The following is a 13,165-nucleotide window of genomic DNA, read 5'->3' as shown; positions in this document are numbered from 1 at the left end:
GAAAAATATGACATAACAAAACAAGTCATTCGCCGTTCGCATTGTTCCAGTTTTCATAAAGTTTGTTTTCTCGTTTTTTCCATTTTTGAGTTTTCATTTTGCATGATTCATCGTAGTAAATAGCAAGCGAAAAAAAACGTTTTGGCAGGCAGCGTCAGCGGGTTCCAAGTTCACCGATAAATTTAAATTAGCACTGCATATTAAAGCCGAATTGGGGAGGCCTCTTGTCCCCTTAATCGATCCTACATAGGCGGTACCCCCTGGTAGTACCTGTACTGATCGCACAAAACTTAAAAGTAATTTAATTAGGATGTCGGAATATCGTTAGACATTACATGGCTTCAAGCTAGAAAATCAGGTAGGTACTCTTAAAATTTACCCTGAAACTGAAGAACTGACCATGATACCTATTATGGGATTACAGGTTAAGAAGTTATGGGCTCTTTAGATGGCACACCAATTAGCAATTGAAGGCTCGAAACAATACAGGGATAAATTATACATTAATTAATTAATTAATTTGAATTTTTGAAGTACTCCACTTGGTGTATGTGATGATATAAGGGTTATCAAGAGCATGGATATTAAGTAAGTATTTAATGTATTATATTAATAATTAAAGAAATAGGGCAGTTAGTTCAAAACTTTAATTGTATTCATATTACTAAGTAAAATAAATTATAAACACTTTATAATCATATTTGCCCTTGTATTTACCTCAGTAGTCTCCTGATTTAAAAAAGACTTTGTATGTAAATTTTTTGTTTTTCTGGTTATATTTTCTTTCTTATTTGATTCTGAATTAATATGCACCATGTCTACTTCTTTATATAACCTTCTATTGTAAGGGGGTTTGAAGGTAAGGCAGAGTATTAGTAACTTAAATATTCATGAATGATATATGAGAGAGATTATCAAATTAAATAATGAAGGTGATAACATTAAGTAACATGTACTCAATTATGCAGCACAGTTATGTTATTTCAAGGAGCAATGGATTTTTTTATGTATTTTAGAAAAATTCAAAAATACTTACTATTCAGTCTGGAGCCTATAGGTCCCTAGGTCATATTTAAGTGATTTTCAAGCCAAGAAGAAAATTGATTTAATGTTTTAACAAAGATATCTTAAGATATTTCGTAAAAAAGTTTTTGAAGTAGAAATATACTGACCTAGTATGGTCAATGTCCTTTAGGATAAAATGTTCTCTACTTTAAAGATGTTGCCTTTAATATTTGGACCTTGTACACTATGCTGTTTTGTAATCAGTACATAAAGTATAATTAATAACAGAGTATCCACATGTCTCAGATTAAATATTTTCCAATATATATCTAACCGGTTATAATATAAACATTAATTCCCAAGTGAACCATGATTTTACAAACTAATTTTGATTTCAGTAACCTACAAAAGTTACCCAGGAGTGTGTTGAGGCTGTGTTTTATTTTAATTAATAACTTATACTGCATTCCGACCTATGTCCTTTGGATGCTGCTATTATGGCCCTTGAGAAGGGTTCATCCCCATTTATATTGGAAAATTGAGGGATATTTGTTCCATTGGTTACTGGCCATGGTTGCGTCATGGTGTGATTCTGCAGGATACACAGGTAACTCAGTTTTGCCACTGGGTATTTAGGTAATAATAGCTGCAAGTGCACTGATTTTTCTCCTGAAAAAAGGGACAAATTATCAATGTATTTGTGCTTTGACAAAAACCCTATTCTAATCCCATAAAACCTTAATTTAACCATTACATCTTTTACTTATGTCAGTTTTTGGATATACATATGTCAATGCCTTTTCTTTTGGTTTTACAGTGACTGAGTCTGGAGATGACATATCAAAGTGTATAAATGAACGAACGCTTATAATAGCAAATCATCAGTCAACAGCTGATGTTCCTATTTTGTTTTCATGTTACAATATAAGGAAGCAAGTCTTGCCTAACATAACATGGATTATGGACAGTCTATTTAAGTATACGAATTTTGGGGTAGTTAGTTATTTACATCAGGATTTTTTTATTAAGTCAGTAAGTCCAATCTAAACCTTCCAAAGTGCAAAGTATAACAACTTGGTTTATCTAAATTGTTCTAGGGAAAGGAAAATAGAGACAGGGCTCTTGAAGAACTTTCCCACCATCTTGTAGACAAGTACATTCCACTTGAAAGAAAGTGGTTGGTGCTGTTCCCTGAGGGTGGCTTTCTTCGTAAACGAAAAGCCATATCGCACAAATATGCAGAAAAAAACAATTTACCAAAATTCGAGAACGTATCGCTGCCGCGCGTTGGAGCTTTGAAAGTAATCATGAAGACGATAAGTCCTCAATCTTGTGTAAATAATAACTCTAGTAGTAAGTCAGGTAAGTCCAAAACTGGTCAATTATTGATCTATTTTTCGCGTAACATGTAGATTTTTAGAATTCCAACGCGCGCATATCAAATATGTGCTGGATATTACTATAGCCTACCCAAAGGGCGTTCCTATAGACTTAAGTCACATTGTGTTTGGAACCAGACCACCCTGTAAAACAGTATTATTTTATCGAGTTTATAGAGCCACTGAAGTGCCTGAGGATTCGGAAGCTATGACTCAATGGTTATTTCAGAGGTGAGGCAAGGATTAATTGAGTCAATCAAGTTTTTATATTATTTCATTAGGTGGGAAGAAAAGGAAAAAATGCTTCAATCCTTCTACGACACAGGCGTGATTTCCACAGAATACAGTCGCACAAAAACCTTTGAACCAAGACCAGTTATTCAAGACTACCTAAGGATTCTGATCCTGAATATATTTTTTATCATGTCCAGTTACGTGCATGTGAGAATGTTTGTCGCTGCGTACCACTGTTGCGTCTATTTTTTGGTTTATTAGCACCTGGAGATTCCGTATTTGGTTGTGCTAGTTAGGTATTATATTTGAATGTGCAGCAGATTTTTTTTAAGTTTAAAGAAGAAATGCACGTTGGTAAGAGCGGAATTGGTACTTGTAGAAATTAGGAAGAATGTTTTATATCTTTGTCGGCAGTGATTTGCCATGTACAGGTTGTCTTAAAGAGGTCTTAATTTCTTGGTTACTTAGATTATCTAAACTTGTTATTGCAAGTCGAGTTCAGTAGTGTCCCAAAAAAATTGGTACAAATTGGTACATACAGTGTATTAGGAGCTCACAAAGTAGAGTGATGGAGCTAAACGTATTTCCTATAAAAAACTGCCCACTTTCCTTGCGTTTGGCAATATGAAAGTGGGATTTCCCACGAAATGGTTTGTGAATAGGATAAATTTATCTACAATTTCTAATCTAAGCTAGCTGATAGGTGGCCACTCCTTTAGACAACTTCCTTAAATGTGCTACCATATAGGTCGTGTTAAACCGTCCCAGGTTGTCCCTCTCCTCATTGATTCATCATTTGCAGATCATTGCCCACCATATCACTGATTCACTACTTGTCACAGCTGGACCAAAGAATGGTAACGTCGTCCACAAAAAATTACCTCTTCAAAATATCATTAAAAGTTAAATTATTTACATATATGAAGAAGAGAACTAGTCAAAGTACAGAGCTCTGAGGTACACTATAGATCAGCATCACCTTCCCCGAAAGCCGGTCTTCAAAATATATTCTGAATCTCTTTGCGTCTCCCCAAAATTGGAGATTTTCCGTAATTATATTTAGATGAAAGTTGGTGACCGGCCGTAATAGGCTACTACAAGTCTAAGTCAGACTATCAACAACTTGGCCTAGTTAAATTGTATTTAGATAAATGGCCTTTTGAAGACTCCCTGTATAAACATTGGTAGTGTTTGGTTAACTATTTATCGGATTCAAAGTTTAGTCCTTTGTTCGCAGGTTAAAGTGTAGTTTTTGTACTGGATAGAAAAGCAGAATTATTTACGTCTTTTATAACTTCTAGAGATGTTCTTATTCAATTATTCCGTAATGTTAAAAATATGAATAAAATCCAAAAATATATGAGACTGAACGGTGTCTTAAGTCCTCATGGGCTGTAACCAAAAAGGCTTACATATCCAAGCTCTCTTTAATACGCTTACCAATTCTATTGTTCTGTAGATTTTTCAGGAACCGAAGTCTTCGTGTCTTGCTACATTAGTGCAATAATAGCTTTTCCAGACACGTAATTGATTTGAGGCTGTGTTTGACCTGCCAAGAAAGGACAAAACATTTAGTATAATTTTTCACCTGTAAATAGCTCAAATTTTTACATTGTGACTAACGTAAAAAGCACATAAAGAACAATATTAAATAGATTATATTCTGGCCATAATCCAACGATATAGTTTTTTTATCAGTAGTCAAATTTAGTCCCAATTCTATTTTGATATTTTTCATATTTAAATATCAAGAATGATGTGTATCAAGTGTTTGGGAATATTAAATTTCCTTCTCGAGTCAATCATTTGTGTTTCGCTATAAATTAATTCGATCTACCTATCTTATTTACATTACATCTTGAAAATGATAATATGTGGATAATTCAATAATATATTTACCGAGTCTGTTGTAAAAAACGCAGTGCATGAACAAAATGCTTCACTGTTTTACCGAGTGGACTATTTTTAACAATGTTATGTATGATTTTTAAAATTGTAAATAAATGTCAGGCATTGAGTGTTTTTCAATAAGCTGTTTTGTTAACATGATCATGAATTCCGTCATCTTTTTCCTGGATCCCCAATAATGAAAGTACACATTTATAAAAACAATGTTTATTCGAAAACATTTATAATGGCCAGGAGTAAAGAAATACCATTACATTTGATTATAATCAAAAGGAAATGCAAATAGTTGGTAACAAAAGTAAGTTATTCCTAAACCAAATCTAGAAAACAATAATTCAGGAACAGCAACACCAGTCAGTAATATAAACAGTTATCGGTAACTATTATTATTAAATCATCAATACTGCGGACGTACCTACATTTACAGCGTCGTTTTAGGGGGAAATGACAATGTTTAGACCTATGATTAGACGTTGAAATTCATTGTAATTTGTAGATCTATTGATTTAGCTGGTAACAGTGAAATCATAGATAAAATCAGGATCATTTCCTTGCACATTTCAAACCTCAACTAAACAATGAGCCTCAAAAAAGCATATTCGGTGACAACATATATAACACTTAGGTAAATAATTACATGTATCCTGGATAAACGCCCAGTAGTATAACGAGGAGCACACTTATTTCCAATATACTATGTGGCAGGCAGGGTTTAGAGTGAAAAATATACTTTCTTATAAATTTCTTAGTCTATTAACAAAGTAAAACGTGAGGTTACAAAAATCGCAAGGTACATAGCAGATAAAAGATTTTTGCTATTGAGACTTTTGGGCTAATGATCTTTTTTGGTAATTGTTTCCCAATTTTAGCCCAAAATAATTTACTACTCACTCATAATAGTAATATTTTTGGAAACGTATATCAGTCACAATGATATTTTATATATAAATAAAAAGCAATACAACATATAAGTATTCATATACGATTAATAATTTTTATTCTCTCCCTATCTAAGATAAATTCGTTTTTTTAATTTTAAAATTATTAAAAAGTTAATAACTGGACTATATTTACAAATTTTTAGTATTTTTTGATACCATTCACTAAAGAGATTCGCCTCTTGCTTATAGCAATAAACACTGCGCTATAATTAGCCAAAAGAGATATTTCCAGAACGATATTTTTGCCTGCCAGACCCCAAATTTCTATTCGAAAACCGATTTTTGATTTATCCCTTTTAGGCCGGATTGTATAGCTCAGGTTTAAACCCGATCCGAAATTTAAGCTCTAGATTTGACGTATCCCATTGAACATCAGTCACAGTTTTGAGTTTATCTTCAGGTGGAGTTCAAACTGAAGGTATACGACCAGACTTTAGAAATATAAGATATTTCCAAAATTCAAATAATCCAAGGCTTGTTGTCCTGCTAGAATGGCGAATGACAATATTTTTTACCGTTGTCACAGAGAATTTATAATTATTGTTTTATCGTGTTAAGGCATAATGTTTTTTGATCGAAATGGTGAATGAGACGTTTCAACTCTCGTTTAAAGTTGAGGCTCAAATTACGAATATATTGTCAATTTTACACACAGGTAAGATCAGTTCAAGTACAAACATACGAATTGTATAAGTAGGAGAGAGGTCGCATAAGCTTTAATATGCCTCCAACAGAGAGAAACAATGAAGTGGGAGGAGTTAGTTTGGACAGCGCCTCCCCTTCGATGTTCAGATTAAAATCGATTTGGCTGCCTTCAGGACGATAGATTTTTTTTAATATCGGAGCAAAAGAATCGCGATGAAAAATTAAAATTTGCATAAATGCGAGTATTTACGCATTGTTTTTATGGAATTAACTGATGCATTTAACATTCCTCATGCGACAGCCGATTAGGAATGAACATCGTTTTAAACAGTAAATAAGTTTCGAGAGACCAGCGCTACCGGCTAAGTCTTCGACCCATTAAAAGATAATGAAAAAATGTCCAAATATTAGCGAATTAAGATCATCATATTCATTAATTACGTAACTAAATTATGCTATAATGGGGAAATGTGCAATAATTTATAAATAAGTAAAAATTAGAAACTAATTTAAACCGTCGCTAGAACTTATTATGAGTAAAAATTCTGAAACGGTGAGAGATCCGGCAAACGCCGAAACGACTCCGCCCACGTCAGCCGCCAGCCTCACAACTTGTTGGTCTTTGCCTCAGGTATATTGAACTTTGTGCGGCCCTTCTCTCACTTGCACAATTTCTATGTTTCCACTTGAACTGGTTTTACCTACATAGATATAAGACCTCTGAAAAATAGAGAGACTATCCACTAGTCCATTTCTAGGTTTTAAGGACGATATTTTCCCAGACAAAATTTTAATAAAAAAATCATTAATTAATAGGTATTTCTGTTGTTCTGCTTTCATCATGAATTTTCGTTCTAGAAATATCTATACTTCCACAAATTTTCCCGCAGCCGCTTAGCTGTGTCTTAATAATTACGATCTATAATACAAAACGTTTGATACACTTTGCGCGAGTATTATATCAGTCAAGTTAATATAAAAATTCACATTATTTTGTCGGACAGAGTGTGCCAAACCGAATCACATACATAGGTAACAAATTGTAAATAAATAATATACACTTTTTGGCATCTTGGAAATTACACAAATAGACTTTGGTATTTATTTTGGTATAAAATACTTACGAAGATTAGAAAATTTGGTCGTTGGAACGAGCCTTCTTAATGTAGAATTTGTCACAGAAGTTGAATTTTATAGGTAGTATTTACAATTTATAAAGCAGGTAAGCAAAATACTTACAAGAATCGTTCGACCTCAGTGATCTTGTTTGCACCCGCAACAAAATTCCTTCCACGACTTACTATAATGGAGTACAAACAAAACGATTTAGCCTTAAACCGGTTCCCAACGACCATCCTAAAGGTAAGCTTTTTAATTTCTTTGGTACATCACACTTAGTAATTGAATAATCTTATCCCTATCTCAAGTTTGAGTTTATGGCACTAGCACTCACTCCAAGTTAACCACCAAGAACTGGGACAGCCTATTCGTTTGACTTCTCGTTTTCGACGGCCTTTTTTCGATGCTTCGCTCTGTTTCTTCACAAATCTTATGTTGTACGGATCTTCTGCTAGTTCTGGGTACTGTTGAACATCGTGAATGTATTGACCTTCATAGTTGGCAATGTTGCCGTTCTTCATAAGTTCTTCGATTTCGGATTGAGACCAATCCACGCCTCCATTGAAACCGCCCTTGGATGCTTCTTTTTCTTTATGCCAGGCCTTTCGGATTGCCGAGAGTTTGGCGTGATGGAGCAAACGTTGCTTTTCTTTCTCCAGAGTCGTACCATATCTAACGTAAATTATATATGTGAAGATTTCTCAACGATTATAATACAGTTTTACCTTAGATTAATTACGACATTTGAACCGTGAATCTTCACATCAAAATAATTATTTCCGCTCCCGTTTTCTCGCACGTTCTCGTGGAAGGTGGTATTGACTTGCCCTTGCAGTCTCTTCAACTGCGCCTTGTCATCATTGATTTTCCAGCTGTCTTTCTTAATAAAATAGAAAGCGTCCTGCTGGTTACTGTGGACCACGAAGAAGAAGGACAGCAAATACGACCGGTTAAACACTGAGGTGTACACATCGCTGTATATGGGATTTGCAGCTGGTACACTTGATACTATGGCCTCTCCGGAGTCAGATTTTGATACTAAAATTCCTCTTCCAAAGGGAGGGTCTGACGAAGCCCCAATCTTCTTTGGAACAAGGTCTATGGCATCGGTCTTGAGAGCGGATTTCGAGTATACGCTCAGCTGCCTGGCACTTTCCATTCTTCTAGCATTGATGTGAGCTAAAAATCCGGATTCAGCCTCAGTAGATTGCTCTGAAGTGAGTTGACTGGTGATGACTTCAGTGGGTTTCCAGGAGAATTTGTCGTTTAATGAGGGCGGCATAGGCCCTCCCGGCAGAGTATCCATGAAGAGTTGAGGAGCTAAGCTTTTTAGATTAAAGCCGATTTTCTTCATCCAATCTATGTGATCTAGAAAGAAACAATTTTGATAGCACAAAATTTAAAAGGTTTGAAGGATTTACCTCTAGGAATATCTCGATCAATACCCATATTAATGGGGTCATTCCCGTTAAATCTGTACAAATGCATCTGAGTAGGTGTAGCCACTCTTTCCAGGACGTTCTCCCACAGCGGCGACATCCATTGTCCTATTAATGGATCATACACTTTGCCATTGGTCATGTGCACCAGGGACGTTACCTTAACAATTTAATAGTATCAAGAATGTTTCACAATTTATACTAACTGTGCATTTACTTGATCTAGTATTCCTCCACAGAAATCTATGGGTAGGTACAGGTACGGATTGGAGTCGTATACTATGTGTCCATAGGGGGACCTCATAATCTCCCTAATCGCCTCTCCATATTGATTAAAGATCATTACTGGAGTCCCACATTGGTCAGTGGCAATGTAATATTTATGTCGATACACTTGGGCGTAGATTAAGTGTCCTCTGTTATCGTACACTAGGGACATTAGTTTGCCATCGCGAGGAGAATAGATTTGGCTGACTTCCCGAGGCTGTTCGTCGTTGTTGTAGAAAAATTGTGTTATGTTGCCGAAATTATCTTTCCTAACAATCAATCTGAAAGAGAAACAATTTGAAAGAAGATCGCTTCACTAATTAAAAACATTTTTAATTACCGATCATTGTGGTCATAGAAATATCTAACATCAAACCGTCCTCTCTTGGTAGCCCTAGCCAATAGTCCTTTGGCGTTATAATGGAATTTCTCCTCCCTTGCATTCTGCACCACCAACCCTCTACTATCATATTTATATTGCCCCTCACCAAATTTGATAATTCGGTCCATGCTATTGTACTCCATTGGAATAGTGTTGCCCCTGAAGCAAAGAAATTAACAAGAATTTAAAATTTTTCAAAAATTCCTGGCCATGCTACCTACCTATAAGTTAACGACAACATATTCCCATTATCGTCGTACCTAAATCCCCATGGTTCCTGAGCCTCAACTCCCAGCAGCTGCCCATCACAGTCCCAAGTGTAATTCTTGATATTAGTATAGGTGTTAACGCCAACATTCTTGGTGTAAGTTCTCGTTTGTGCAATACGCCTGAAACACTTACCATCTCACCTTAATTTATAAACAGTTATAGATTATCTCACCCATGGAGGTCATGGTTGAATTCCATCCTAAACACCTCCATTCCATGTATCGTTAAGGCCACTCTAGACTCCAAGAATCGCGAATTCTGCACTGAAGAGAACAACGCCGTTCCATCATAGACTTGTGTCTCGTTGGCTTTGAGTTTGATTATCTTAAAACAGATATGTAGATTTGGGATTTTGCAGTATTTTTATATTACCTTAAACGGACCAATTTGTTCCGCGGCCCCAGTTTTAAAATTGTAAGCCAAGTTGAAGAGAGGTAAGTTCTGTCCTCCGATCCTCCCTTGCAAATTCACAAGTCGGTAGTTATTGTCATAGTCGTACGTAAATTTGGCATTGCTGAGACCCGTTTTGGCACCAAAATTGATTCGCTCTTCCATCATGAGTCCGCTGACGAATTGGTAGTCCCATTGGTATTCTAAATCCTTTTCCAAGTGACTCACTTGAGTGGGCATTCCTGTTGTTTCTGAGTAGGTATAAAGAGACTTTCCATCTCCATGAACAACCTGCAGTTGCAGAATTTGAGTTAACAGGTCATTGGGAATGAGATCTTCTTACCTCCTTGAGTTTTCCACTCTCATAGTAGCGATACACAATTCGCACTCCTTCTCCCGGAAAAATGGTTTGCAGCAGCTTTCCCGCATTACAGAAGTGTTGGAGGTATGATCTAGGGCTTCCTGGTGGGGTGTACACCACCCTAATGATGCCTGGAATATTAATGATTCTCGGACAGTTAGAAAATATGACTCGGTTAACTTTCTTTACCTAAAGATGGTTGCAGGGCGAAAGAATGCTTGGTTCCACTGGGCAGAGTTACATGCCTTAAACCTCCATTATCGTCGTATGTTAAAAGGAAGTGTCTTTGACTCGCGAGAGTGATTTTGGTGAGCATGTTGGTATCGTCATAACTAAATATTCTAATTCCGTCCTGCGGACTAGTTATCTCTGACAACAGGCCGTGGCGGTCATAGCTGAACTTAAGCTGGGAAAGTCCCCACCTCCACCTAAATCCCACATCAACACATATCAAATTAATTCCTTCAAAGCATCCCTCTTTGCTTACCCATCAATTCTATTAAAACTGTCATATGTAATGTTCAATACTTCAGCCCCATTATAGGGGGAGTAAGTAAGGGGCAGTCCAGCAGGATCATAGGTAATAGTCATGAGTGGCAGTTTCTCATAATCGAAAAATGTCTCTTTGCTGGTAAATTGGTCAAACTCAATGCCTAAGACTTTGCTGCGGTTTACAAGGATTTCCCTGTAGAGAGTTTGCTGGGGGTTTCGCACATCCCCTACCAAGCTGAAGGAGGTTGACATAACGTTAACGAGGCCCTCTCCGAAAGTGGTTGTTTGTCGGGACCAAACTGGAAGGAGCTCTGCCTCAATTGGGAGGGAGGCTTCCAGAAGCGGGTGTCGCTCTATGGCGCAGATTTCCAGTTTGCTATCGGCAGCAGTTTTTAGAGCCACCGTGGAGTTTGTTAGAGTCACTGCCTTGGTGATTTCGGCTCCTAAAAGTTGATTGCTGATTAAAATTCGTTTTAGCATTAGTTTAATCGCTGGAACAGAAGTTATTCGTCATTCATCAGTTATAATCGGGCATATTATTAGAGGCGAAGCAGGTACCTCTTTCACTGAAAGCTATGGCTACAATATTAGTCACTGATATTTCAAACACTGGAAAAACTTGCTGCGTAATTATTAAAACGCACGTCAAGAACTTACCATCAATTAGAATGACTTGCTTGTTGGATTTCCCATGAATATTCAATAGAGTTGGGGGATGACTGACGGACACTTCCAAACCTTCGGTAGTCGACATTTTCGAATTTAATTGAAGAGTTTCCCCACTGGGTAAAATTACACCTGTGGCTCTCCCTAGGCTGTCGTATTGGTACACAATTGTATCGCTTCCCTAAAACACCAGAAAAAAAACATTAAAATCGACTTTTCCATTCTTGCTTGTTTCTTTATAGCTTAATTGAATCTAAGAAATCGGACCTGACTTTCCACAAAGCCTAATTTAGGTCAAGTTTCCCTTAATTCCGTCCCCAGTAATTATTATTCCTTCGGGAACTAGTCTTATAATAAGCATCCAATTGCACTTAAAACTTCGTCTGGAAACAGTGCACTTACCCCGCTACGACTTAACAGAAGCCCTGTGTTTTGGTCGTAATCCAATTCGATCTCGGAACGTCCTTTCTCGCTTAGTTTCGACAAATAACCCATTCCAGACATCTTCAACTCCGACTTGTGGTCCTGGGTATTTTCTATCGAGCTCACGGCATTAGAGTAATCCCTGGAATGGATTAAAGGAAGATTATAAGGCGCCTTATCGAGATGTCGGATTCTGGATAATATTTTTGCAAGCCTACCTCAAAAACTGGATTTTATTGCCAGAACTGTCAGTTACAGTGGAGAGCTTTCCGAAACTGGTGTTTTTAGAATATAAAAATGAGTATCTGGTTTTGTCACTCGCCAAGTCTTTAGTTTGCACATGTTGGCCGTATCGATTGAACACGTAGATTTCTCCTGAAGAGGGATAAGGGATTCGAAACTCTCCGTTTTCATCGTGGGTGGGGAGGTAATGTTCTAGGGCCAATATGTGAAGAGACCCTGGAAAAACAAAGAATATATGCATATCTTGTATAATATATGTATATAATAATTTTTCTGACAGTAAAAAGATATAGCAAAATAATACCAAGTTTTTTATTACATACTAACAGCCCGATAGTATTCCTGATAGTAAGAGTATGGTTCCGAATCGACTAACAGTTCAAATAACTTCTTTTTAAACAGTTTTGAATTTAATAGCATCGTTCAGTTCTTTTTCATGGATATTCAATTGCTTTTTTTAAATGACTTATTGACTTTCTACTTTAATTCGTTCGTTTTTTCAAATGTTTCAAAATAGGCTTCAACTCCCACCTCTTCATTATTGGCAAATCTCTTTCCATCGAGCCACTTTTTCAAGTTTGAAAATAGAAAATAATCTGAGGAGGCTAAATCTGGCGAATAGGGTGGGTGAAGAAAAAATTCGAAATCGAGTTAATTGATTTTGGCCATCGCAATGACGGAAGTGTGGACCGGTGAGTGGTCTTGATGAAACAAGACTTTCTTTTTCGCTAAACGCGGTCGCTTTTTCCTAAATTCTTCGCTCAAACGCTGCAATAAATTTCTATAATATTCTGTTTATTGTTTTTCCTTTAGGGAAATAGTAACTAAAATTATCCCACGTGTATCCCAAAACACTGACGCCATCACCTTTCCTGCAGGTGGAACGGTTTTGGCTTCCTTTGAAGCTGATTCTCCCCTTTGACTCTACTGTTTTAACTGCTTTTTTGTCTCAAGTGTAAAATGATGGACCTATGTTTCATCTATAATTATGAATTAACGAA

At 36.5% G+C, this 13,165-nt stretch overlaps 2 protein-coding genes across 4 annotated transcripts in view; one reads left to right on the top strand and one right to left on the bottom strand.

The window, feature by feature from the left end:
• Positions 1-30: 30 nt before the first annotated feature.
• Positions 31-4,649, top strand: LOC136409571 (acyl-CoA:lysophosphatidylglycerol acyltransferase 1-like). The gene is made up of 7 exons (XM_066391168.1): positions 31-358; positions 425-588; positions 1,404-1,612; positions 1,823-2,037; positions 2,103-2,367; positions 2,426-2,615; positions 2,666-4,649. The coding sequence occupies exons 2-7, from the start codon at positions 578-580 to the stop codon at positions 2,877-2,879; spliced, it is 1,104 nt and encodes a 367-aa protein (XP_066247265.1). The 5' UTR covers positions 31-358; positions 425-577; the 3' UTR covers positions 2,880-4,649.
• Positions 4,650-4,717: 68 nt separating this feature from the next.
• Positions 4,718-13,165, bottom strand: part of Ten-a (tenascin accessory) — a 244,158-nt gene continuing 235,710 nt past the window's right edge. For all 3 annotated transcript variants that reach the window (XM_066391157.1, XM_066391159.1, XM_066391158.1), the window contains 14 exons: positions 12,140-12,380; positions 11,901-12,063; positions 11,490-11,679; positions 10,828-11,275; positions 10,530-10,768; positions 10,323-10,471; positions 9,962-10,270; positions 9,762-9,913; positions 9,541-9,708; positions 9,278-9,478; positions 8,888-9,218; positions 8,653-8,830; positions 7,957-8,599; positions 4,718-7,903 (listed from right to left, as the gene is read on the bottom strand). In XM_066391157.1, the coding sequence (XP_066247254.1) occupies positions 7,555-7,903; positions 7,957-8,599; positions 8,653-8,830; positions 8,888-9,218; positions 9,278-9,478; positions 9,541-9,708; positions 9,762-9,913; positions 9,962-10,270; positions 10,323-10,471; positions 10,530-10,768; positions 10,828-11,275; positions 11,490-11,679; positions 11,901-12,063; positions 12,140-12,380 (3,761 nt within the window). In that variant the 3' untranslated portion in view covers positions 4,718-7,554. The remainder of the gene's footprint in view (positions 7,904-7,956; positions 8,600-8,652; positions 8,831-8,887; positions 9,219-9,277; positions 9,479-9,540; positions 9,709-9,761; positions 9,914-9,961; positions 10,271-10,322; positions 10,472-10,529; positions 10,769-10,827; positions 11,276-11,489; positions 11,680-11,900; positions 12,064-12,139; positions 12,381-13,165) is intronic.

The sequence above is a fragment of the Euwallacea similis genome, chromosome 6, assembly GCF_039881205.1.
Source record: "Euwallacea similis isolate ESF13 chromosome 6, ESF131.1, whole genome shotgun sequence".
Classification (NCBI taxonomy): domain Eukaryota; kingdom Metazoa; phylum Arthropoda; class Insecta; order Coleoptera; family Curculionidae; genus Euwallacea; species Euwallacea similis.
The sequence above is the reverse complement of the archived record's forward strand: the minus strand, read 5'-3'. Positions and strand labels throughout refer to the sequence as shown.